This window comes from Doryrhamphus excisus, linkage group LG12, assembly GCF_037039965.1.
Source record: "Doryrhamphus excisus strain RoL-2023G ecotype Guam linkage group LG12, RoL_Dexc_Guam_v1.1, whole genome shotgun sequence".
Lineage (NCBI taxonomy): Eukaryota > Metazoa > Chordata > Actinopteri > Syngnathiformes > Syngnathidae > Doryrhamphus > Doryrhamphus excisus.
In genome coordinates, this window is record NC_136368.1 from 11354772 (window position 1) to 11382585 (window position 27814).

General features: G+C 37.9%; 1 protein-coding gene across 1 annotated transcript; it reads left to right on the top strand.

Moving 5' to 3' along the window:
• The first annotated feature begins 6 nt into the window (after positions 1–6).
• Positions 7–26804, top strand: ube2f (ubiquitin-conjugating enzyme E2F (putative)). The gene is made up of 10 exons (XM_058082642.2): positions 7–226; positions 1484–1655; positions 1760–1789; positions 3089–3154; positions 11477–11544; positions 12305–12375; positions 13078–13135; positions 14413–14445; positions 15370–15432; positions 25996–26804. Exons 2-10 carry the CDS (start codon positions 1541–1543, stop codon positions 26044–26046), a joined length of 555 nt encoding a protein of 184 aa, XP_057938625.1. The 5' UTR covers positions 7–226; positions 1484–1540; the 3' UTR covers positions 26047–26804.
• The last annotated feature ends 1010 nt before the right edge of the window (positions 26805–27814 follow it).

A 27814-nucleotide genomic window follows, 5' to 3' on the forward strand; every position in this document is an offset into this window, starting at 1 on the left:
CGGACACACATTACGGCAGGACTCAGCTGCACTTCCGTTCCCCATGATACCGGAGTGGAGTTCTGACAACTGAGGCGTCACTGAATGCATTTCCACACCAAAACCTCAAAAATCACAATTTTTCCACCATTTACGCTCTCAAGTGCCTCACTCTCCGCCTGAAGTTTCAGCGACCGGAGGGAAGCTGATTATGGTGTAACACGGAGCCCGAGCTCAGAGATTACAGGTAAAGAACAGCCTGATAACATATAAGCTAACACGCCGAGCAAAATAGTTTAAAAACAACTTTAACTTCAGATTCATGAAATTAAAGTTTGTGTACTTTTTTACTGGCACTTGCTTTTGTCTTATAAGGACCAATTGTATTTATGTACACTAAAATCTGTAGGGATTTTATTTTTAGCTAGCTGTCGGAAAGACAGCCTTGAGTTATATTAGTTCCGGTTACGGTATGGTATGCATTTATTTGTGTCGGACATGCTTAACAAGTTACATAAAAGAACGCCACGTGGTTGTAGTCGCACAATTGAACATGTCTAAAAATTAATAGGAAGAAACGCATTTTATGTCATCCTACCCCTTCTCTGTGTGTTAATGACAATTAGGGGTGTCACGATACACTCAGTTCTCGAGACGATACACCATATTGGGCGTGGCTCAGTTAGAGTGGTCGTCTCCCAACCTGAAGGTTGAGGGGTCGATCCTGCGTCCTGCCGTGATCATGTGGAAGTAGCCTTGAGCAAGATACTGAACCCTCAGTTGCTCCTGATGCTGGTCATCAGTAGGTAAATGTGCTAACAGTTTGAGCGACTTGGAGGTGGAAAGCGCTATACAAGTGTATTCACTGCAACCAAAGCCTTTTTCCTTCTAATGTTGTTGGTCGTCAATAGTTTTGAAGTTTGGACATTAGCCTGTCTTGAGACTAGAACCTGTAAGATCCTTGTCGCAGGTACTCCTGAATATCAGTATACTGTCTATAGGTGCAGTGATTGACAGACGAAACAGGTGGGTTATGTTATGATGTCACTGACTCCTGATACGCTTACTCTTTGACACTGCTCCTGCCATATGATCACAGTGGGTACATAGTGCGATGGGCTATGGTTTTCAAAAGGGGGAAAGTAATGTACACTTTAGTATATGAAGGAAATCAATATGAATTGATGATGAACAGCAGAATGGATAAAGCAACTTTTCAATATTTTATGACATTACTCAATAATTAAGACATGTTTATTAGACAGCACCCCAAATGCAATGAAATATGACCACCTTCTGAATATATATTATATATATATTTAATACACTATTTTCAAGCTGCCTAATCACCAATAATGCAGCGTCAATTATAGTGTAATACATTAGGCTATATAGTTCCAGATTTACAACCAGCCATCAACTATATGTGACTGGGGATGAAAAATTGGTTGAAATCCCTGATTCAAAGCATTCAAACATATGATATTGTGTGTGTCATTTTCAGGTATTTGAGTAGCAGTGCAGCGCAAGGCAGACCAAAGCAGAGCGCTGCAGAGTAGCCATGCTTACATTGGCCAGTAAGCTGAAAAGAAACGATGGAGCACAGACAAGCCGTGCCTCAGGAGGCTCTGACTCAACTCATAGGGTCTCAATAAGGGACCGTCTCCTTACCAAAGGTACCTTTTGTTCAACTATAATCAAATAATAATATAATACTGGTAGTAAAATGCTATTTAAACTAATTCCCACTGTATTCCCCTTCATTGCGCTCTCTTTACAGAAGTTGCCGAACTTGAAGCCAATCTTCCTAGTAAGTAAATTAAAGATATCTACTACACATTACTACTCCTCTCCTCTGCGCATTCTTCCCTGCACTCATGGCACTAACTTCAATTTTTAGGAGCGCAAGCAGAAAATTTTGAGGTACACAACGAAATCGACTTGGCAATATTCACATTTACTCTAATTTTCACTCTATTACTGATAAAACAATAAATGTTACATAAGTGTCTAAGTATTATGAGACATGGAAAAAAAAGACTGGACAAACAAACCAATGCGGGCGCATTTTTAAATGTTTATTGTACCCCAAATTGACGCTGAATAAAACCACTGATAATATTTGATGATAATATTAGGTATAACTTCATCAGAATCTGCCACAAATAGACATATTTTCCCATCAAAGGAAGAACAGACAATAGACAAGCAGCGTAGGAGAAACTCATGCACATAAGTCTCAAACACATGCTGTGTTCAAGGGCCTCTGAACAGTTGCCACAACACCGAAAGAAAACGCATTATTTGTGAATGCATTGGGGGCTTTCTAACACAGTCAGTGCATCCAGTCAACAAATAAATGAGGCTCATACAACTCCGAAAATGCACTAATTGGTCTCAGCACCATGTAAGAAGACCAGCTGTCATTTAGTACAAAATCTAAATTATCTTGAAAAATTTTCAAGATTAAATACTTTTAATGCACAACATCATAATCAAACTTATTTGTTCATCTAACGCACACAGAACAATGAACAATTTTGTGCTGTCACCTTTTTTCTGCACTACTATTGGCTGTGGATGTTCACATGAGGCATTCGATAAATCTCAGTGTTTGGCACCAATATAGTCAAGCTATTTTTAATAGGGGTACGCGTACCTTATAGGGGATTAGGTTGGACACTTACTGAACATCGAAGGGTGAAAGTGCACTTTTTAGGCACACTCACAAAAATATAAATGGAACATTTTCCTTTTTCATCAGCTAAACTCAAAAGATGTAAAACCTTTCTTATATACACAAAAGGCCTATTGCACACTATTGCAATAAGGATGCTGTCTCATCAGCATCTTGATATGCCACATCTGTGAGGTGGCAAGCTTAGCTTATTAGATCTGTGAACAGTATTGGAGAGAGAGGCGATGCCTTTTGTGTACATAGAAAATGTCTTATATCTTTGAGTTCGGCTCATGAAAAATGAGAGCAAAAACAAAAGGGTTGCATTAACGTTTTTGTCGTGTAGTTTTGTGCAGTACATTTCATTTACTGCAGGGGGTGGTGTGTATCAGCTTTTCTTATCTGTTTAGCATCTTTCTCTTCTAATTTTAGGTACATGCAAAGCCAATTTCCCAGATGAGGACAAGCTGCACCATTTTCAGTTGGCAGTGTCTCCTGGTAAGATAGTTCACCTTTATCTGTCCTGTACTGGTTACTAAAAAGCAACAATGCAGTGCTCAATCACTTTGTTTGTTAAATAACAAACTATTGTAAAACAGTCAAACAATAACGTCTATATACCGCTTACATTTTTCTGCCCTTGATAGATTTTGCACTGATGTTGCACTGACCAGTCAGTGATCAGCATTGCTTATTATTGACCTTTTAGGAGTTAATTTGGGTATCTGTCGTCCCAGAGCATACAGTATGTGAATGTGGGGGTTGGCGGAGTAGGCCACTGTGTATAATGGTGAGTCTCTGTATTGTCAGCAATTGTTTTTTTTGTTCCCTTAATGTATCAATGTTTGCAGACAGTATGTTCTGCGTCGTCTGGAATTTTCCAAGCTTTACTGGATTCGGCTTTGAACAAACCACTTTGTGTGGAATCATACCTATGTAGTCTCGCTTTCGCACCCAGTTCTTGCTGCCGGTGTACTTGTCTCCTCACGTCTTTTGTATTTTTGCAACCTTAACCTCAACCTTTTGCATTCTTAATCTTTTTAACTACAAGCCAAAACATTAAAGTGCTCTGCCAATCACACAAGTTGCCACTGTATTCAGGGACACTTGTAAATCACAACCACCACACCGACACATACATATGCAGCCCAAAACTATCACTTGTTGGTTATACAACAATAATACAATATTACAAAATGTTCTACTTATAACAGACATCAATGTTAAATCTTTAGACGGATACTGCTTTATGATGATTATTACACTTTCCCCATCAATTTGGTATGAAATTAATATGCTTAAACCATAGCTATCCTGAGTGGACAAAAAGTTGAAGCTTAAATTAAGTCCATTAAGCGATTTCAATGGGAAGAACAGAGCGGAATAAAGGATAATGGTAAGATAACTATCAGTGCTCATGTCAAACAATCCTAATGTTATCATGCAAAATACACATTACTATAAAATGAAGGAACAAATGAATTGCCTTCAATATTCATGTTAATTAACATATAATTGAATAACATTAGCTTTATGTTTAAGTGTGCAGGAGTCGGGGGTGAATGACGTCAGGTTAAATTACCGGACTAAAAAGTTCAGCAACCACTGCCTTATTTGACACCTGATTTATGCTCAGCCTGCCCACAATGCATAATTGTAAAATGTACAGTAAATACTGTATTTTCTGGACTATAAGTCGCTACGGAGTATAAGTCGCACAAGGCCAAAAATGCATAATTAGGTAGAAAAAAACATACATAAGTCGCACAAGGCCAAAAATGCATAATTAGGTAGAAAAAACATACATAAGTCACACAAGGCCAAAAATGCATAATTGGGTTGAAAAAACATACATAAGTCGCATTTTTTTCGGGTAATTTATTTTTTAAACTACTTGACCAAAACAGACATTACATCCTCTTGGAAGGCAAGTTCTAACAATAAAAGAATAGAGAACAGGCTGAATAGATAGATGTAAGATATGCTAACACAGTGGTTATTCAGCTACACAAAAAATAAACATGCACAGAAAATGTGTCCAGGGTTTATGGAAAATAAACACTTTTTTCATTTATAAGTCGCTCTGGAGTATAAGTCTCAGGAACAGCCAACCTATGAAAAAAGTGCGACTTATAGTCCGGAAAATACAGTATCCTGTAAATTAATTGTTCATTCATTGAAAATCGAACAATGAAATAAACTGTACACATTTGTGTGTATTGTATTTTCACGGTGTATGTGTTGTGTGGCATATCTATATGAGTCATCAGTCTCCTTGTCACCCGAATAGCTGGTGTACCTCCAGCTTAGTATCACAAAGGCCTTTGTAAGCAAAAACTGTGCTGAGAAGAAAAGCTCAGCAATTACAACAAAGGCCTGCTGTCATTTTTTGTTAAGTGAACCTCATAAGGAGTCTGAGTTCCCAGAGGAATACTTGCTTATTTATTCAACACCACAGTGTTTCACATGCACATACACACACACACACACACACACACATATATGGGTCATTCTCCTGCAATGGGTACAAAAAGCATGATATTTGTTTGTTTCTTTCGGCTTTTTAGCAAGTGAAAAATAAAGTTATTTTGTAACCAGGTTGCATATTAAAATAAAGTGGCCATGGCCTTCCTGCTTCCTGCCCCTACGGTCTGTTTAATTTACTCCATATACTCTGCCATGATTGGTCGCAGTGCTCCTGAGGACTTCCGGACAAGTAGGTCCATGTGTAATGAGTACAGGCAATCTGCAGCCCACATAAATAATATTTTTTTGTGGTTGGCTTCAAATCACTGTAGTCTGTGTGTCATGTGCCTCAAAGTGACAGCACCCTCTCTGGTACCTTTCAGGAGAATCACCCATATACACTCAACCAACATATAACTAACACTTTTATTTCCCACTTTCTCTCCCACTTCCACAATGCTTATTAAACAGCATGGTTATTGTCTACCTTGAGCTGGTCACAATAAAAAGCCACTAAAAATCTGTAGCGTTACTGTATGGGGGACATTCGCCTCACTAATGCAACACATGTCCTACGCAAATAGTTGATCAGTTTAATTGTGGCTTGTGGAATGTTGGTCCACTCCTCTTCAATGGCTGTGAAAAGTTGCTGGAACATGCTGTCGACCACAATAAAAGTAGGAAAGAGGCACTGTACACAATGAAGGACCTCTCAAACATCTATTGTGAATATCTGAAATAATTCTTCATTAATGTCAAATGCAAAGCTGTTTGGCAGCAACGAATATGACTATACCCGAGTCAGCACGTTGGCTCAAGGCGTGTTAAGGAAATAATGCATTTTCAATAGATTTTGTGCGATGATTTCTTTGAGTGGATCAGATTTGTGAGTTGTTTTGATTGTACATATAGCATAACAAACTGTAAATTATATATATTTCTAAAGGGTAAAATTTGTCACCCTGCTGAAAAACATTTCTGTATGACCACTAGGGTGCAGTAACAGCTTTCATGATCCACCCATTGCACATTTAATTTCCCCTCATGAAATAATGCCTTGCTGTTGTTGTAGCAACATGTTGTGTGATGGTCATTGAATGAAACTGTGTGCCAGTATCTTTTACTGGTTACAAGTCTTGACTCTTTTAGTCAAAGTCAGATCTATTCAGAAAACGCGTGTGTGGAAGCGCAGTGTCTCACAAAATTCCTCACGGATTTCTCCAGCATGCTGCAGACATAAATTATTTATTTATGCCCACTAACTGCATCTGTTAGTCTTGTGATGCTCTGAGCAGTTAATCTCTCTTCCACCTCTCATCCCTCGCTCTTTTGACAATTGGCCATCCATCCATTTTCTATGCTGCTTAATCCTCACTATGGTTGTGGGGGTATGCTGGAGCCTATCCTTGCTGACTTTTGGGTAAGAGGTACACCCTGGACTGGTCGCCAGTCAATCGCAGGGCACTTTTGATAGTTGTTTTCTTTTGTTTCTTTTCTTAACCCTTTTGAAAACATTAACATATATTTGTAATTAATTAGAAGTAGCTGGTTGTTTCATCTTTACCTTGTTGCTTTATATATTGCACTTATTTTTTTAGATTCTTGCTCTGGGATCTTGTCAGTGTGCAGGTAGTAAAAATGTAAGGAAGAATTTTAAATTATTTAAACAGATTTGCCAACTCGGTAAATCCTATTTGAGATAGTCCTGGTTTTACTTTTACATAAAAATAAATATGAGACAATAGTGGTTAGCATTCGGTCTACGAGAAAAGAGACAAGATTTTAACATGACCATACTTTTAAGAAAAGTACAATGAAATAATCTTAAAAATATGACTAGATATACAGTGTTTGCCCCCTTTCTCATTTCTTATGTTTTTGCATGTTAGTCACACTTAACCCTTTAGGCGCCAGATTTTTTTAAAATCAGTTTTGACATTACTATTTCGAAGGTTGTAGCGTGAAAATGGCGAAAGATAAAGGCATTCTTTAAATTATAAAAATCATCAGGATGACCAAATATTTGTGATGGGAATAAATGTACTCATCTTATGTGCATGTTTTGACATCACCAGGCTCATTATTTGTCAGACGCGTCTCCACAAAATGTGTTATCCACTTCTCATACTCTTCTACCTCATCTCTAAAGCAAACCCAGCCATCATCATTGTTACTTACAGTGGGATCTTTAACTCTACTGCTGCCTCAACTGCTATTATATACCGCTATTATTACATAGATATTAAGGATCTAGCTATTATGACTCTGAATATTCTCATTCATACAGGTCATTATATTCTCAGGTCATATATTTCTATTCGCAGTGCATTTTTTGCAAAAGAGTCTCCTGCAGATCGTACAGTGTATGCCGCTATTTGACAACCCACCACGTCCCCTCTTGCCACCGCAAACATAGTTTAGCAAAGCATTGTCTGAAGTATGCTGCGCGTGGACTGTCATGGCTGACTCATTGCTGCACACACAAGGAGCTTAAAAATCTAGCAACTTTTAACTTTGCGTTTTAGAGCCTGCAAATGTCCAGGGCTCGACAATAACGATGTACCGATGGCCCGGGGCAAGTTAAAACAAAATTCGGGCAAGTAAATCCAATCATTAATATTCCCGTCGGGCAAGTGCACTTTAGCATGCCGTACTGCCAAGAGTTTTTTTTAAAGCGGTTCTTGTTGGATGTTGGTAAAACCCGGACTGCGTAATTCCGGTGGTAATTTGCAAACCAATCCTTGCAAATCTTGAAATGGACCAATCAGAATCGTTTATTTAGACCGCGGTCCGTAATCCACAATCCGCGTTTTACCCGCACCTGTTCTTGTTCGCGATCAACCAATCAGCGATCGTTTTACTAGGAAAACATCTATCATGGCGTCCCTGCCAACATCGTCTAATTCTTCAACAACTTCTGAAGGAAAACACCAAAAAGTGATGAAACAGGGCCTCCTAAACAAGTATTTTATTAGCGGCAGCAAATCAAATGATGGCACAGGTGAGTGAATCACATTGCTGTGACAATTTGAAGTGGTCACAATGAAACACCACCGATTAGATCCAATACCAAGTGCTGATTTTGCACAAGCTGCAAAATCTAGCGGTTCAATCTCTCTGTGTATTTTTCTCACCTTTGCTTCACAAATTATTGTTTGACCATTGAGCATTTTTTTCTGGATTAAAAACACTTTACTAGTACACAAATGTGTCATTGTGGTGCACAACTTATAAATATCGCTGCTTACTACGACTACGATGTGTAAGGTAGCATGGCTTGCCATGTTAACATACACCTCCACAAATTTTCAGACATTCCTCCAAATACAATGCGTCAGTACTATTATCTGATGAATTATCAGCATATATTGATATATGATATCATTATGGCAGTCTTTTCATTTTACATGGGTCAAGATCGGGCAAGTAGTTCTCACCTTAAGGATTCTCCATGGGCAAGTCATTTTTGTTTTTAACGTAGAGCCCTGATGTCACTCAGATTGAAGTTACAGATGTCTGCCATCTCTAATCTCAGTATTAATTACATGAGCCACCATATTTGCAGTTTGGCTTATTCAATTTAACACTTTCGTTTGTCCCTTTTTTGCGACTTTGGCGACTCTGATTGACTTATGGGCTCATTCCGTTCATACATAGAACATAGAACAAACATAGTTTTTCTGAACCTAATATGCAGACTTAATCTTCTTTGGGATGTGGGAGATGAGAAAAACATGCACATGGCAGCACAGTGAAATTATTTTCATTTATTGTGTGATTTTATGATTTTATATATTATGGTACCAGACCGAGAGCCCATGAGAAATCTTATCACTGTGAGGTCTTGTGACAGCCAAATGTTATAGACTACTTGCATCCATTTTTGCAATTTTTTTAGCTATTATTGTGTGTACTACTCAAGTAAAGAGTTAATGTTACATACGACTACAGTACGTATTGAAAATAAAAATCCAGTTCTCCAAAAATAAAATACTTCTTTCCACTAATTATGGAAACATTATATTAAATAGTAATAACAAGTATTTGTTCCCACACGACTAACTACAGTGGGAGAGTGTTCGTGGATTTATGTATATCCATCCATTTTCTAGACCACTTATCCTGACTAGGGTTAGATTTATGTATTTTTTTCAAATGTGTTCTGCAATTGTGGAGAACATGGTGCTGTCAATTAAAAAAAAAATAATAGCACTTCTCTTGCAAGTTAAATTGACTGTTCAGAGTGAATGAGCAAAAGGCTGTGAGCAAGGCCTGTGAGCAAGGCCTTTTAATGTATAGTATAATCGAAGGAGGCTGCAAGGTGGACGAGTGGTTAGCGTGCACAGCTCGGAGACACGAGTTAAATTCCACCCTCTGCCATCTCTGTGTGGAGTTTGCACGTTCTCCTCGTGCATGCATGGGCTCTCTCCGGGGACTGCGGCTTCCTCCCACATTCCAAAAACATGCTAGGTTAATTGGCGACTCCAAATTGTCCATAGGTATGAATAGGTACGACTGAAGCGGACACACACAAAGCTATTGTCTAAATAGCTGGCAACAAAAATATGTAGCAAGATAAACGTGTAGTACCTCCAGTCAAGTATGCCAGTGGTTGTAGCATCCTGATATGGGGCTGCATAAGTGCTGCAGGCACTGGGGATTGAAATTGAGGGAAATCTGAAATCCATGTACTGATATTCTTAAGCATAGCATGATCCCTCCCTTTCGAAACTGGGCCACATGATCCATCATCACGACCACAAACATTCCAAGATGACAATTGCCTTGCTAGGGGAGGTAAAGGTGATGGAGCATGTCTTCAGACCTGAACCTAATTGAGCACCTCTGGGGCATCCTCAAGCAAAATGCGTTGGACCTGAAATTGATGTCAGCCTGGAGGAGTGGAGGAAGATTACAAAGCAAACTGTGCAGCTCCGGTGAATTCCATGCCTCTGAGGATTAAAGTCAGATAACAAGACAAAACCCTGCAACTTTGGATGCAAGTTGGACATTACTGCAATAAGACAATAGTGGCTTTGTGTTGATAGTAAATCTATACTGCTACACAAGATATACAAGTTTCATTTATAACATTGTCCCATGAGAAGATAAAGTGTTTCCAAATAGAAACTGTTCATTTATGAAACTATTATTAAATAAACTGTTAATATAAACATAAGTTTAATATTAGTTGTTGAAAGTTTGTTTGTTTAGTTTGTTGAAATGTGAGTGCTGTACTCACTTATTATTAATTTTTTACAGTATTGTAATACTACAGTATATTTACAGTGTATATTTACAGTGTCCCTGTAAAAGTGTCTACATTTCAAAGTGGTGTCATTTAATATTTGGAATTGAAAAGGGAAACAGTCAAAAGCCACTGAGACTGTCCCACAGCCACTACAGTAGTTTGATTTTTCTGCTACTGGAGTGCATAGGGTTAGTTTAAATCTGTGCTAATGCAGACTATAGTGCTAATTTATTGGGGTGGTGTTAAGTATTCCATAGTCAGGGAGAAGAAACTGTTTTTTTGTCTAGTTGTTTTGGCTAACAGTATGGCCTACCTGAGGGATGGAATTGGAACAGTTTGTGGGCAGGGTGTGAGCAGTCCTCAGTGATGTTGCCTGCCCTCTTCTTGGCTTTAACCCTGTACAATTCCTCTATGGATTGCAGACTGGTCTGTCCAGTCAGCTCTTGTCCAGTTTGGTAGTTGAGACAAACCGAACTGTGATGACGGTGCAGAGAACAGACGGTATTGTGGCATTGTTGAAAGTTGTTAGCAGTTCCTTAGGCAGTTTGAGCTTCTTGAGCAGTCTCAAGAAGTACAAGTTTCAAAAGTGTCAAATAAAACCAGAAAAAAATGCTAAATTTGCTGTTTTGAAAGAGATTTATCTGATTACTTGCTATGTTTAATTTGAGTGGGGAAAGAGTATTGTGGTTACTCAGCATCCCTTGCGGTGTGTAGTGTAGTGTAGTGTGTCTTTGCTTTTATTTTATATCCGTGTGTTGCTGTAGAGAAGGTTGCAATATGTGTTCCTTATGCTTTAACTTTGTGTTATTGTTGTTTGCACGATAAGCGAGGTGGATGTTTGACTTAATGAGCTCCTGTTCCTATGTCCAATCTAAATTAATTTTAGGGCTTGTCAGAGATTAATTTGGGGGTCATTATTGGTAGTATTGTAGCTCACTGACCAAACTGGCCCAAATTGGTCACTGCCGCATGCATGATACACATCATATTCAGTAAAATGGTGAGCTATGTAATGCAATATTGCACAGAAACACATTGTGTCTGTGTTGTCTATTTACTTTTTGCTTTCTATTTACTGATTCTTTCTGTGTTCCATTGTCCAGATGAGGGTTACTACCAAAGTGGCAAGTTTCAATTTGAAATAGATGTCCCAGAAGCCTATAACATGGTGGTGAGTGTTTATTTTTCATATCAACTCCTGACCAAAGACTGCTGGAAAATGAGTAAACATATGTATTTTTTTTGCACTGGTGAATGATCACTAGATTGTAAGTACCTAAATCAAAATGCAAAATGACGACGTTTAAAACCATAGCTGTTAGTAGTCACGTTCTGCTGTTATGAGCTATAAAAGCAAAGTAAGATTTTGTTCAAGGGTGTGAATACAAGATGATGATGATGATGATGATGATGATGATGTAGATGTAGATGTGTTTTTTTTCCCACATGACCTTCATGCGCTACTCTTCGTACCTCTTCCTTCCGTCCTTTTGCCTGACATTCATATGCCTTTGATGGCCTCGATGAGATGCAGGCACAATGCTAAATAGATCTTCAAATATTCTCTTTATTTTTCCATGTCAAAGGCAAGAGACCTCCTAAATATTAAAGGCATGCAATTCAAGATGCGTGATGTAACTTGGGTAAAAAGCCTTGGGAGGGGTTGCCAGTTACAGTTTTTAACCAGTCGACACAGAAGCATGCATTTAAGTGTGACTTGTACTGTACTAAATTTAAATTGGCGCATTATATTAATTTTGCTTTTATTATTAGTTTTCTCTTTTATTATTAGTCCCTCAGTGGGGAAATTTGAATTACACAGCAGCAAGAGTACAGAATCAGAATCAGGTGAAACATAAAAACATAAGGTGGAAACAACAGATAATTTAATTTTGAAATATGTTTTTTATCTCTCCTCTGTTCATCTCTAGCCTCCAAAAGTGAGATGTCTGACTAGAATATGGCATCCAAATATCACTGAGAATGGAGAGATCTGCCTGAGGTAGGACAATCAGCACCATGCATACGGTGGGCTAAATCATTATTTGAATCTCTGCTGATTTTACAGGTTTATTACGAAACATTAACAGTACATAATTTTTACGGAACATTTATTTTATCATAGAGCGATATATCAACGAAGAAAACCGTAATTAGTGTATTTAAAATAAAATTGTGTGTGAGTGAAAAACATACATTATTTACTTCAGAACTACTACCAATTGTTTAAATACTGTCTGGCTCGCTAGTCAGTAAAGAAACGGTAGCTTTTTTTTTTGGCAGGAACCAATCACCAGCTATCAGAGCACTCACAACAGCAGATTGGAAATTGCAGGAGGTCATCATATATAACAGTATAACAATTTAACAGTCTATAACTTCAAAGAAACATTTGACTTGTGTGCTTTTCAATGAGGGTTTCCAATGAATACAAATTCAGTTTGCTTGAGGATCAAATACTATTTTTACGCTGACCCTCTCATAAAAATTGGGCCAGTTCATGTTTTTGTAAGGGGGTAAACGTACAAAATCTATAGCGTGTTGAATAATTTCTTTCCTTGCTGTAGTCTTAGGTTGGATTTTAGTATTTTATATTGTCAAATAATAACCGTAAATGTATGGATTATATAGTAAACAGTACCATAATCTGTGTAAAATATTAAGCAAATGTCATACATGATGGCGACTGTTGCTTTTTCTGCAGCCTTTTACGTGAACATTCTATCGATGGAACAGGGTGGGCTCCCACCAGAACATTAAAGGTAAATGAATTATGTATATTTCAGAAAATGTTAGTGATGCATCACTGATGAATCCAAGGCTGCATTTCAATTTGCCCACTCAAAAACAGAGTGAAGTGGGGCAAAACAATACATTTTAACAGATTTCCTGAAAAGCATTTTAACTTGTATATTTTCCTGCCTCCATGATGAAATCATAAAGTAGTGAACTTCTTTTGTTTTGGAACAATGACAACCATATGTTCAGGTCACGAGGGTTCAACCTTAATGAAGTCAATGTTACTTTGAACATGTGGTGGAAAGTTGAAAACCCAGGAGAATAATTAGAGGTCTTACTGCTGAGGTTTACTGAAGACAACTCTGTAAGCAGTCTCTTTGCTACTGTGCATTACTTCAGTGCCATAACACAATGGATGTTGAGGAAATGTTAAACTAAATACAGTAGTACCTCACTGTACGACCTGGTTAGCGCGTTTTTTCATTAACGTCGAAAATGTACGCAAGTATTTAGCCTTGGTTTGTGTACATTATTTTTGTGTACAATATGGCATGCATCTTGTTTTTATTAATACACTGCATGAGTCCAAATGGGTTTTTAATACATAAATAAATAGTACATAATACATACATTGTGTTAAGGGTGGCCTGAAACGGTATTTTCTCAGAACAGCTTCCACAGTTGGAAAATCTGAAAACACTGGCTTGTCGTTTCCGTGTAGATGAGAGAACTGCGCTATATGAAAACAATGCCGTCACCGACCCGTCGCGTCCTGTCACGTAACCACAATTGGGCTTTGACGACAAGCCAATTGGCATGACTCACCCCATTCGACATTCTCCTGATATTTTGTTGTCTAATAATCCAAAATGACGAGCAGAAGTAAATCCACTTGGTCTAGTAGACAAGCCTTGGAAAACAAAAGACGATGGACTTATATGCATTCGTTCCTTCTTTTTCTATAGTTTGGTGTATCACATGGTTCCGTATGTGTGTCTGTTTACAGCGCCACATGCAAGTGTGCCTTGTGTTTCACCCTGTGAGCCCTTCATATCTGGTTGCAACTATATTTATTAAGTTGGCACAGCGTGGACACAATTTTTTTCAAATGTTTCCGCGTGGACAGCGCCTTAGTTCCTACTTTTCCTCTGTATTATTTTTCATTTAATTATTTAATCATTTGTCTCTTACATGATATATTTATATATACCTACAGTATATATGTATAAATCTACAGTATAGTGTATATGAAATACTTTGGACAGTTTATTGATTTACTTTGTTTTTGTTTTTTTTTTAGGATGTGGTCTGGGGATTGAACTCATTGTTCACTGTGAGTTGTTTTTTCGGTTTAATAGCTTTTCTATTGTCACTAAAATCAGCACCTAACCTCTAGTCATTCACAATTTCATGGCTCTTGAAAGGTCTGCTCACAAAATGACCAATACGTGTGTATATTTGTATGTATAGTGTGAATTCATGAGAAATATGACTAACATTTGCATATCCATCCATCTATTTTCATGATAAATTGCATAACACCATAACCCATGTAGCTGTATTAAGGTTAAATACTGAAACAGTAGTCATTCAAATTACAAAATTATGTATATAAAAATTGCAGTAGTTAATGAGGCACATTAGTTTCTCATTCTTTAGTTCCGCAGTAACTACTCTACTCATTTGTTCCTGAGTAACTTTTAATTTTGTGTGCCTTTTATTGTAGCGTTGTTCTAGGGTTGTTAGTTATTAAGATTAGCATATTGCTTCAAACGTTTCCCCATCAGCATGTTGAGCTGCACAATTTAAGTGCAGAAATATTTCATCTATTCAGGTCACACCAGTGATGTTAGTCAAGCTATAATTGAGTTAAAAGACAGTCACTGCTTATCTCTCATTACAGCTGTGATGGGGCTATCAATCCTGACATGGGGGAAATCATCTTTCTCATTATGGGGGGTGCCTTAAGATGTTTGTGACATACAGTATAAACAAAATGCTTGTGGAAATGTTTCACTAACCTCATGTCATCTTGTGTTACAACCTCCTTTGTGACTTTTTACGTTTTAATTGTAATTTGTTACACTTGCCTCAAATACAGATTAAAATGACCACATGGATGGACAGTCTTAAAATGTAATAGTGTATTTTTGTGGTCACCTCATTAGACTTGTGGTGTAAACATAACATTGTCGTGCTGTTGGTTATTATGTTTTATCCTTCCTTTTCCTCATCTCCTACGCTTTACCACCTACAGGACTTGTTAAATTTTGATGACCCTTTGAACATTGATGCGGCAGAACATCATCTGAGAGACAAGGTGGGTCTGTGTTTCCCAATCAGTAAAGGACATTTTGTGAACAAGATGATTGATACTCGCTTTGTATTTCATAGTTTCAAAATAGCTGCCACCAATCAGTTTTCCCACAACCGAAAACTAACAAACATGTGCCCTCTGCCAGGGCAATGGTAGTTAATCATAATTTATTTATGGTTATGATTCATTAACAAGAACATTTTTGCTTCACTTTCACTAAAATGTGTCCAAGAAAAGGTAAGTAAATGGCATTATTGGTGTGATACAAATGTGATACAAATGCTTTCCTAAAATGTCCCAACACTAGTAACCGTGCAACATTTCAGCCTGAGCATTGTGTTTTGAACACTCAATGTACAGTGAAGAAAATAAGTATTTGAACACCCTGCTATTTTGCTATTTCTCCCACTTAGAAATCATGGAGGGGTCTGAAATTTTCATCGTAGGTGCATGTCCACTGTGAGAGAGATAAACTAAAAAGAAAAATCCAGAAATCACAATGCATGATTTTTTAACAATTTATTTGTGTGATACAGCTGCAAATAAGTATTTGAACACCTGTGTATCATCTAGAATTCTGACCCTGAAAGACCTGTTAGTCTGCCCATTAGAAGTCCACCTGCACTCCATGTATCATCCTGAATCAGATGCACCTGTTTGAGGTCGTTAGCTGCATAAAGACACCTGTCCACCCCATACAATCAGTAAGACTTTAACTTGTAACATGGCGAAGACCAAAGAGCTGTCCAAAGACACCAGAGACAAAATTGTTCACCTCCACAAGGCTGGAAAGGGCTACGGAGCAATTACCAAGCAGCTTGGTGAAAAAAGGTCCACTGTTGGAGCTATCATTAGAAAATGGAAGAAGCTAAACATGACGGTCAATCTCAATCGGAGTGGAGCCCCATGCAAGATATCACCTCGTGGGGTCTCAATGATTCTAAGAAAGGTGAGGAATCAGCCCAGAACTACACGACAGGACTTGGTCAATGACCTGAAAAGAGCTGGGACCACTGTTTCCAAGGTTACTGTAGGTAATACACTAAGACGTCATGATGTGAAATCATGCATGGCACGAAAGGTTCCCCTGCTTAAACCAGCACATGTCAAGGCCCGTCTTAAGTTTGCATATGACCATTTGGATGATACAGAGGAGTCATGGGAGAAAGTTTTATGGTCAGATGAGACCAAAATAGAACTTTTTGGTCATAATTCCAATAAGCGTGTTTGGAGGAAGAAGAATGAAGAGTACAATCCGAAGAACACCATCCCTACTGTGAAGCATGGGGGTGGTAGCATCATGCTTTGGGGGTGTTTTTCTGCACATGGGACAGGACGAGTGCACTGCATTAAAGAGAGGATGACTGGGGCCGTGTATTGTGAGATTTTGGGGAACAACCTCCTTCCCTCTGTCAGAGCATTGAAGATTGGTCGTGGCTGGGTCTTCCAACACGACAACGACCCGAAGCACACAGCCAGGAAAACCAAGGAGTGGCTCCGTAAGAAGCATATCAAGGTTCTAGCATGGCCCAGCCAGTCTCCAGACCTGAACCCAATCGAAAATCTTTGGAGGGAGCTCAAACTCCGTGTTTCTCAGCGACAGCCCAGAAACCTGACTGATCTAGAGAAGATCTGTGTGGAAGAGTGGGCCAAGATCCCTCCTGCAGTGTGTGCAAACCTGGTGAAAAACTACAGGAAACGTTTGACCTCTGTAATAGCAAACAAAGGCTACTGTACCAAATATTAACATTCATTTTCTCAGGTGTTCAAATACTTATTAGCAGCTGTATCACACAAATAAATTGTTAAAAAATCATGCATTGTGATTTCTGGATTTTTCTTTTTAGTTTATCTCTCTCACAGTGGACATGCACCTACGATGAAAATTTCAGACCCCTCCATGATTTCTAAGTGGGAGAAATAGCAAAATAGCAGGGTGTTCAAATACTTATTTTCTTCACTGTAGGTAACAAAGGTGCAACACTTAAAAGTGAACATGTTACAAACCAAAAAGGTAAGCAGCAGCCATTTAAAAAAAAAAAAATACTATAGTCATCTATTGGTCTCGCTGGTCACGACTTGGCTTTTGTCGAGTTTTCCGTCCTTGTAAAAGCCAAAGACCTTCCAAACTTTAGATTTTTGTTTTCATGATGTCTTGAAAGTCTTTTGTTGTGACCTGTAGTGCATGTTAAGCTACGGAGCATGCTTGAGAACTGTCCGCGGGCTACCTGGGGCTCTCATGTTTTTCTTTAGAGACACACTGTCAACTGTAAGATTACTAGTCTCATAACACCCGGTGCATTTCTCCACAGTCTCAGGATTTATGGACGATTCTTATCCAGTCAGGAGGAGCTTGTCAAACGTACAAACTTGTCAAACATATCGGTATATTTTTCACAACTCGAGTAACCACTCTGCAGTTCAATAGGCCTCTCAATCAGACATGCTGCTATGCCAGTTTGCTTGCGCTTTACATTTACACCCTTACTCACATAACACAAACCAAGGTCTTCAACCGAAATGCCTACTTCACTTGTGATGTCCCAAAAAGAAATCAAAAAGTAACACATGGAACACAGTGTAACTGCACCACATTGACTATGCGGGTAATAAGCGTTAACACGCTAACATTCATACAAAACAATGCTAGCATGCTGGATAATAATAATAATAATGTCCTGTCGTGTTGGAGAGGTGTGAGTACAGGGTTCCTAGCATGCCTTGCTCTAGGTGTTAAGTCAGACCAAGCAAAGAATTGCCCTGGCGTGAGTTCACACTTAGTGAAATTCAATATGCCTGTATTGTTTAAGAACCAACATAGCTATGATGATATGGACTCTACATCAACTAAATTCTGTGTGCTTGACTATTTATTTTTTAGTTAAATTAGTTTACCATGCTCATCCCGAAACTAAATATATTTTTTATATATATATATATATATATATATATATATATTTTTTTTTTTTTTTTTTTTTTTTTAATTTTTTTTTTATAGAAGTACTGCTCGCCAGTATCTTTAGTCCTCATCTTTTCTTAACAGAGGGGGAAAACAAATGTGTCAAATGCAAATTTCATCTGCAGCTGTGTGACTGCTCTGCACAATAGGTGTTACAGGCTTTTGCAAGTAGTGTTGTGATTGTCACTTAAGAGTGGTGTTACATTGAGATGTACGCTGGGAGCAGACACAGATGGTGTTTTAAAAAGTTTCTTGTCCTTGCACAACCATCTAACTTGGTGCCTCTGGGGTTTACAGCAAGCTTGACAATTCATCAAAATCCCTGGTGTACGGTGCTAGAATCCTGACATGAAATATTGGCATCGTAGGAAAAGCTGTATTGACTGTGAAACAAGTGTTGGCATTGAAAAAAATTACATAAATGAACATTTTAAAAAGTATTTTTATTAGGATATTTCTTATGTTGATGTGGCCCATTTTATCCAATCACTTTCTTTTTAACGGCTGTTGTTTTCCAGTTTTGACTTTTAGTTTTCACATTTCGTTTCATTTTTTGCACTTTCCACTTAATGGAAGGTCTTTGACCTGTAGGAGAAGTAAGAGGGCAGGGGCTAGGAACATGTGAACATGCTTCAAGATGATATCCGGCCTCTGGTGTTTGCCGACATTGTCCTGTCTGAAATATTGACTTCACAATATCAGCAAGGTTTGCCAACTACCAAGCTTATTAAAAAGGGGACCTATTATGCTATTATGACACTGGCCCACTGTGATGTGGACGTTCTGGGTATAGGCTCCAGGCTTACCCCTCCCCCCCGCTCTGCTGCACAGTTTCACTGCTCTGATTTCACAGCACAGAGCTGAAAATACGAGATGCACGTTTATTTTAGAACGGAGCTCGTCTTAGCCGTCGGTCTTATCCGCATCTGTGTAAACAAAACAAGACTATCTTGGAAAAAAATCTACATATGCAGTTGGAATTGCATGTGTGACTACATCTTCCTTAATCACAAGCACAGGCATTACAGTTTGTTAAAGATTTTGTAGCAATGTGTGCAGAGGCTAGCCACTTTCTTACCAATAAATATATTTGCCTTTATAACTTTACAATTTGAGACAAGTGTATTTCATTATTTTGCTGAAGGTGTGTAACTATATTATTTTATATCGTCATGTCGTGATAGATCCCAAAAATATTCTGATATATTCTAAGGTCCGTATCGCCCAACCCTAATAACATACAGGTAAATGTTTGTGCAGGCAACAATAGCAACAGTGTTGTTCATCAGGAATACATTTCAGTGTCAGTGTATCTTTTACTACAATGCTAAAGCATTGTTCTGGCTCCATTCAGGTGCGTTCGGCAATTGAGTAATGAAATGCCACAGAAAGGAAATACAATGGGAAATATAATAGTTGTCACATTTGGTCTGGCAGGAATTTGACACATTTCAAACTTGTTGTTGTGTCACTCTGTAGGATGTATTCATCTACACCGGATGTAAGAACAATAGGCTTCTATTTGCAGATAGTAATTCAAAAAACTGATTCATTTAACAGAAAAATAAAACAATAATAAAATGATACAATACCATGTCTCTTACGTGGCAAATAACCATGTTAAGTGCAGACAACTGCCTTGCCAGAAATTTAAAGTAAAGCCCTTAACGTTGTCCCTCATGGGACTAAAAAATAGATTATCTACAGTTTCCAGTCTATCTATTTATTTTTCTGGATGGTCTTATTTTTGCTTTGTTGTACTGTTTTGATTGTCTTTATTTGTAACAACTCAAGTGTGCTGCCTTCCCACTGAGTTACATCCAGAGTTGGTGGGCTATGAGTAGGTGTGTTAGCACATGTACTGTATCTTTTGAGTTTGTCGATTTTAGTAGTTGTATAGCTGTGGAGCTCTGGCTCCTGCCTCAAATCAAAGACAAATGCCTCGTGAGCAGTTGACAGTCAGGAACATGAAGTATAATTAGTCAGTATGGAATGCTGGGATGGACAGGCGTGTGTTGTAGCCTCTCCGGATGAACTAGGCTAGCCTTCTCTGGGCTTCTGGGTGGATGGTGTTTTTGTACACATGTGCGGCTTGCTGCTGTCTGGCAAGGCTGGGGCCACCACAGCAGCATTGGGATGGCACTCTGCAGTGCCGGGGCTTAGTGGATGCTTCTTCTGGGAGCATCCTGTTTGGAGCCTCACAATGCTAAGGTCCAGACAATTGGACATTAGGTGTCACATTGAATGCATTTTGTTGGCACATCTTTGTCAATGCATCAGATACATTTAGAATTTTAGGATTAGGATTTTGTGCTTCCCATGAAAACAGTCTTTTTTCTTTGTTTTGATATATTCCACCCACGGCACGCCCACTCTGTTGTGGTTGGTTACATTGCAGAGTACATAGAAATAGTTCCGGGTTGTGCCGCTAACTGTATAGGAGTTGATTAATGGGATAGAGAGTTGATAATAAACTGAGATATCGCCCACTGCTGTGGTTGGTCACACTCACGAGTGCATAGAAAGACTTCTGGTTTGTTCCAGCCACTTTTTCATTCTGTACTGTTGTCTTGATCAAAATGCATGCATGTTCAACTGTTCCTCAGTGGTCTCTCACTTAACGTGGTAACACATGCACATGCAAATAATGCATTCCCTTTATTGACTTTCTGTCCATGAACAAAGATTGATCCCTTTAGGTTCCTATTGCCAAGCAAGTAAAGAACATCCTAGTCTTACCTACTAAAATGCTCATTTTTATGCTAGTCACTCATTTGATTTCAACTGTATTTAAATGTGTCTTTGAGCAATTGAGATTCATGTTGTGATTTTTGCAAGAACAGTGAAGTCTGTCCTCTGCTCCTCATTTGAGTGTAGAGCAGAGTTTGGATTAGGCTAATGGTGCAATACAAATGTTTGAATATAGAAATTATGTCCTGAAGTTTGAATTATTAATTTGCACAGTTAACATTTACCCTGTCAATGTAATGCATTTTTATTGTAGCCGTTACATCAAGTGAAATTACATATGATGGCCAAATGGTATCCATTCATTCTCCATCTTTGGTATGGTATGGTGTATTTGTTTGGGACATGCATAAGTTACATCATGTGGTTACATTTGCACAATTCAACATGTCTGAAAAGGAGTAGGCTTATTTGATCTTACCTGTTCTCCAGCTCTACTGAATAAGTAATTCACTCTATATCTTTTAGATGTTGGTACAATATTTTGTTCGCGTACATTATGTACGTACATTACTAAAAACACAATCATGGGCAAATTAATAAATAATGCTAAAAATAAGATGACATTATGTTTAAAATGTAAATTGAATTATTTCTAAAATTTGCATTCATTTAATGCAAGTAAGAACAAGTATAATTTGGGAATAATAAATAAACTAAATTAGTTGGCATAATTAAGGACATGAAAAAAAGAAAGGTAGTGCAAATACATTGAGAATAAATATATTCATTCATTCATTTATTTTCTACCGCTTATCCTCACGAGGGTCGCTGGGCAACTGGGCAGCCTATCCCAGCTGTCTTCGGGCAAGAGACGGGGTACAGAGTGCAGCCCTAGAATAAATATATAAAATATCAATGTATAAAATTACTTGGGTAAATATTTTGACTGAATTGCACAGTTCATGTGTAATTTCTGGATGTAGTTTTAAGTAATAACTTATTGGTCGCATTGCATGAAACATATTAATATTTTCCCTATAATCAATATATTGGGAAAAATTAATGATACCTTGACAAATCCAACATAATAGAAGAAGACACAACATGTAGAAACAGTCCTTTTGCACATTAAATATCCAGACAATTTAATTACATTCAAAAGTAAACTTTGTAAACAATGCATCGCAACACTTCGTCCATGTGCATCATAATAAATGATAATAAATATAATAAATAAATTATCCAGGTGCTCACACTTTTACTAGTCACCACATGTGCTCAACAAAACTATGTTGCTTGCACTGGTGCTGAAAATAATCCCTCTGTCTGTGAACTGAAATGTAGCGAGAGAGAGAGACAATAAAACATGGCATGTCAGTACACAGCCTATCAAACAAGGTCATTTTACACCCATCATCATTTTACAGGGCGCTGACATTTTCACCAGAATTTCAGACAGAATTCCCAGTGTCAAAATGTGTTGTTTCTTCTCCACACCTTTGCACCTCCCCTCTTTTGTGCTTCTTTTCTATATTTTCATTCACTCCTGACCTCTTGCTTTCAGGCTGTTTATCTGATATATCCCTGGACTGTGCTTTGCTTAGTTTTTACCTTGTACCAGATGTTACACTTTGTCCCCAAAGGTTTTCATTTGTTTTCCCTTCCCCCTGATGCACGTTTGATGCTTTTAATACCTGCAGAGATCATTAGGCAAGAGTAGAGCTAATTTCCCTCCATGGGTGGAATATTACCAAAAGTTGAGGTCTAAAAGTTTTTAATAGACTCCAGAGTTTACATAGCTTCTTCAAAATAATGAACGCCCAACTAGAGCGTGAAATATGCATTTTTGGATCGCCAAATGGTGTTTTTCCCAAAAAATCCAGGTTAAATAGTTGTTCTGGGCATTCTTTGACTCTGGTGAGCTGATATTAACTTTAAATTAAACGTGATGAATCATAGCCAAAGAATTTATAGTAATAGTGTTCCGCCTATTCAACGTAATTCATCTACATTTCATCATCCTCTTTCCGGAACCTTTTTGGCTAAGAGAGCCATGAAGGCCAGATATTTTAAAATGTGTATCTGTGAGAGCCATATACATTTTTTTAAACATTGAATGCAATAAAATATGTGCATTTTTATGTAAGACCAACAGTTTTAGATATAATGGGCTCTAATTACGTAGACCAGGCACACTACCCCACGCCAATGGGGTGTGGCCAGCACACTTTCGTGAGCAGCGCAGTGTCTAATAATAAATCAAATACTTGTTGCCATTAATACAACTTCTGCTGCTGCATAATTTTGCACCATACTCAGTATATTTCATTCTTTTGGCCATCTTTGCCAGAAGGCTTGGTTCTGCAGCTTTAGCTAGGTGACTATTTGACTAAAGGAGAAAAGTTTATATTTACATGTTGACATCTCAATGACCGAGGTAGACTACCGCATTACCCAGTAATAATCGAGTTTTGGTGTTTGACCTGGAAAATATCAGGAAAGATGGATATGGTCCTCCGTATTGCAGTAGAAAATAGATGAACGAATTAAAATGCATAAAAAAGTTGTTGATTTTTAATATTTTTAAGTCATTTCTGTGATGTTTACTTTAAAATGTTAGCAAAAATAAATTTTTATTGTGGTAAGAAATGCTTAAGAGCCAGATACAGTCATCAAAAGAGCCCTACCTGGCTCCCGAGCCATAGGTTCCCTACCTCTGCACTACTGCATAGATTCCCTAAGGTGTGGTGTGTGCCCCCATGAATTACAGTCAAGGAAACAATTATTAGACCAGTCTTGTTTCTGCAGTTTATTTGTTCTTTTCCACAACCTAATTTCCCCCCAAAAATATGTGACTTAAAAAAAATTTAAAATGTCATATTTACCCTACAAAAGTGATATTATTTTTCTCCATAATAATATATTATTCTCGCAAAATTACACATTTTTCTTGTTAGATTACAACCTTTTTCTCGTTGGATTTGGATTTTGCTGTTGTTTTCTTGCTAAATTATATTTTTGACTTTAGCCACCCCTGCCTTAAGGGAACATATCCTTCATTAGCTGTCGGACTTATCCATCATCTTGGTGAGGACACGCAATCTCTTGTCCCTGCTGCTCATTTTCAGTGGCAGCTTTTCTGAATTCTGCTCATGCACACATACAAACACCCACATACACAAAAACTAATACATAAACAAAATGCCAAAACTCGGAATGCCATAAATCAGAGATCATTGTGAACGTACATGAATGATCTTGACCTTAGGAGGTAAATATGGAAAGCCATTTTTACCATTTTGAAAGTGTCTAATCAATTTCTATTTATTTTTTGTATTATGTGTATATTATACTCTCAGTGAGGTTAGTCCAAGCATTAAGTGTTCTTTATAATACTGTAATATATACCAGTTGTACAATTTAACATTAAATACAAGACAAAACAGACTGCTGTCTGAGGCCCAACTTAACGTCTCCACTTTAAAAGCTACTCGCACACAAACAGAATAAATGACCTACAGCTTCCTGGTTCTTGTGGAAAAATATGATCATGTCGGCATAAACATGAAGCAAGAAACATGACGACAACTGTAAACACTACTGAAGTAGTGCAGAGATGCTGAAATGCTAACTTTGCTAGCCTGGTTAACATCACTCTATCCAGTTGCCATTGGTGTGTAGGGTTGCAATCAAGGGGTGGGAGAAACTCTGTCTGAATGTTCTGAAGTCCTATTTCTTTGCCAATGTTGGATTGAGTTTCCCAGAGAAGGTGTGCAATGGTGACGGTCTTATCCTAGAAAATCATGTGCATTGTTGTGGTGCGCAGGCCACACAGTGAAGAGACCCGAGTTTAGTTCCACCTTCTGGCATCACTGTGTGGAGTTTGCATGTTCTCCCCGTGCATGCGTTGGTTTTCTCCGGGTACTCCGGCTTCCTCCAACATTCCAAAAACATGCTAGGTTAATTGGCTCTCCAAATTGTCCATAGGTATGAATATGCGTGTGAATGGTTGTTTGTCTTCTGAATGCCTTGTATTAGCGTTTTTGTTCATTATCTATTTTTACACTTGAACATGCTTAATTTAGGCAAAAAATGTGTACAATTTGCTCAACTATGCAGATGTTCAACAATTTATTAATATGAAAAAACGTGATTAAGTGAAGCAACGAAATTCAGACCACAAACTGGGGAGAGATTACTGTGCAGTGGTACTTTAGTTTTCATTATTCATTAAATTGTTCCAAAAGGTCAGACGAAAAACGAAATATTATAGAAATATATAGAAATAATATAGACTGACATGTTAGCTTTGGAGGAGTTGGTTGTTGTTTTTATACTTCTTGTTTTAGACTGTACTTCCTGTGGTTCCACATATAGTATCACATCTTTGAATGTGTCTTCTGAATGCCTTGTATTAGCACTTTTGTTCATTAGCTATTTTTATGCTTGAACATGTTTAATTTAGGCAAAAATGTGTACAATTTGCTAGACTATGCAGATGTTTGACAATTTATTAATATGAAAAAACGTGATAAAGTGAAGCGACGAAATTCAGACCACAAACTGGGGAGAGATTACTGTGCAGTGGTACTTTAGTTTTAATTATTTATTAAATTGTTCCAAAAGGTGAGACGAAAACCAAAACAATTTTCTCCATAGAAAGTGTAAGTCCAATTACTCTAGACACCCAAAAAACTATGGTCAACTATGTATGCCGATGTCGACTTATGCGGGCCCTTTTTTAGTAATAACAACATAGTGGACCTGGACTTCATGATATTGTTGACACGGATGGGTAGTTGACATAAACACTGTACAATGTGTGATCAAATTAAGTATCTTGTCTTCAGATTTCTCATCCGTGTTCCCACCATTAACACTGACACTTTATCCTTACTATGTCTGTCTCCCTTCAGGAGGATTTCCGTAATAAAGTTCAAGATTACATCAAGCACTACGCCAGATGATAAACGCATCGTGCTGCACCAAGCTACCAAACTGCTCCACATTTGCCTCAGCTTATCTCGGCCAGGTTACACAACGAATCAGTAGCTGGCCGTTGTAATGTTCCACTCTGCTCACCTGATTGCAATAAACCTCAACATTATTAAACAGGATAACAGTCAACTTTTGAGGAGGGACACGTCGACACAAAGCACGATGCTTTAATTATTCTGGAGAGCACAGTGTCTGATCATTGTGATGCAGTCACTGAATGAAGCTGCTGGCTTGATGCTAAGACAGCCAATGTCCTGCTACGTGATGTATCACAATGAACGTCTGTATTAGTTTTAACAATGAAGTAACTATATGAAGGTTTATATGTGTCAACAGTTGTGATGTTCCAGTGCCTGCGATGGTTGTGTTGGGAAAGACAAAATGAACACATTTACACACATTTGTTTCCATGTTACGCTATGCTGTTACGCTCATCCTCGTGTACACAGGCTGCAAATCATATAGCTCCCAGCTCACAAGACAGCATTTGAATGATTAGCACCATATCGTCTGTTTGTTGTCATTCTTTTGCATGTTCACGCACACAACTTTGTTCACTTTTGTATGTTTACCTCTAATAGGCAGAGGGAGTGACTACTGTACTACAACTGGACATACTGACACGATTTGTCTTTTGCTGCTTGTCGTTCTGTCTCTGTTTTCATGTCTTATGTCATTGTGTCACACAAACTCACATGCACCTTCACAATGGATCTGAACAGAAAAATCGACATTGTCTTCCTAATTTGCCCAAAGACTATTTTAGAGTTAAAAATACCAGCCATTTGCCCTTACTTAAAACTTTATTTTACCCCTAAATGCGATATTGCATTGTTGCATTTAATTTAAGAATATAAGGAATGGTTGTGGTTTCCAGCAATTTGGATTTACAGTTAAAAATCTGCAGTGGTCTGAAACTCTTAGTATATCTTAATGAGTCCAAGCGGTGGATGGATAGCATCAAAATGACAACAGGTCAAAGTGCAATGATATTGAAATGTTTTACTGTGTGAGCCAGTACAGTAAAACCGTTCCACCACTTATAGTAGGTATAGACCAGGGGTCACCAACATGGTGCCCTGCAAGCCTGCTCTTCATTCAGGTTTTTAGCTAATGTGAGAACACTAGAGGGAAATGCATTCTGAAATACAAAATGTGAGTTTTGGATACCAGCATTTTAATGTTCTGGTAAAGCAATCAAATTTGGTTTGTTTGGATTGAAGTAAGGTAGCTATTGGCCATTTTCTTTTTGTAAAAGTAGCTGTTGCAAGAAAAAACGTTGGAGACCACTTGTATAGACAGGGAACACACCATAATGTAAAACCAATGAGATGACAGAAGAAAATGAAAATGTTCCAAATTAATGGGATGTGTACATATAATTTAAAAATACCACCAAAATGTAATAAATATACACTATGCGTGTTGCATAATCGTGTATTGCTAAAAAATTAGTACTTTGTTGATGTACTTATTTGACAAAAACAAAGCATGTGGCAATTTTTCCCATAGGAAATAATGCAAATCTTATTTATTTGTTGCGTAAGCCCAAAAATATGAACAAAGGATGCATTTTATAGAAAAGAATTATAGGTTTACATGCAGAAAACTGTGAAATAATAATACATGATGACTGGATGGAAATCATTGTTGATGGGTTATTTTTTTTCAGAATGATTCAGCACAGGTCAAACAAGCTACAGTGGAAACTCTGTTAACATCTGCCCCAGTTAGCAC

What these genes read in the sequence shown, in the direction of transcription:
- ube2f (XM_058082642.2), top strand. Translation starts at nt 1,541, where the DNA reads ATGCTTACATTGGCCAGTAAGCTGAAAAGAAACGATGGAGCACAGACA. An exon ending in GGACCGTCTCCTTACCAAAG is followed by an intron (nt 1,656 to 1,759) that starts GTACCTTTTGTT and finishes CTCTCTTTACAG; the next exon opens with AAGTTGCCGAACTTGAAGCC. An exon ending in GATTGAACTCATTGTTCACT is followed by an intron (nt 14,446 to 15,369) that starts GTGAGTTGTTTT and finishes TACCACCTACAG; the next exon opens with GACTTGTTAAATTTTGATGA.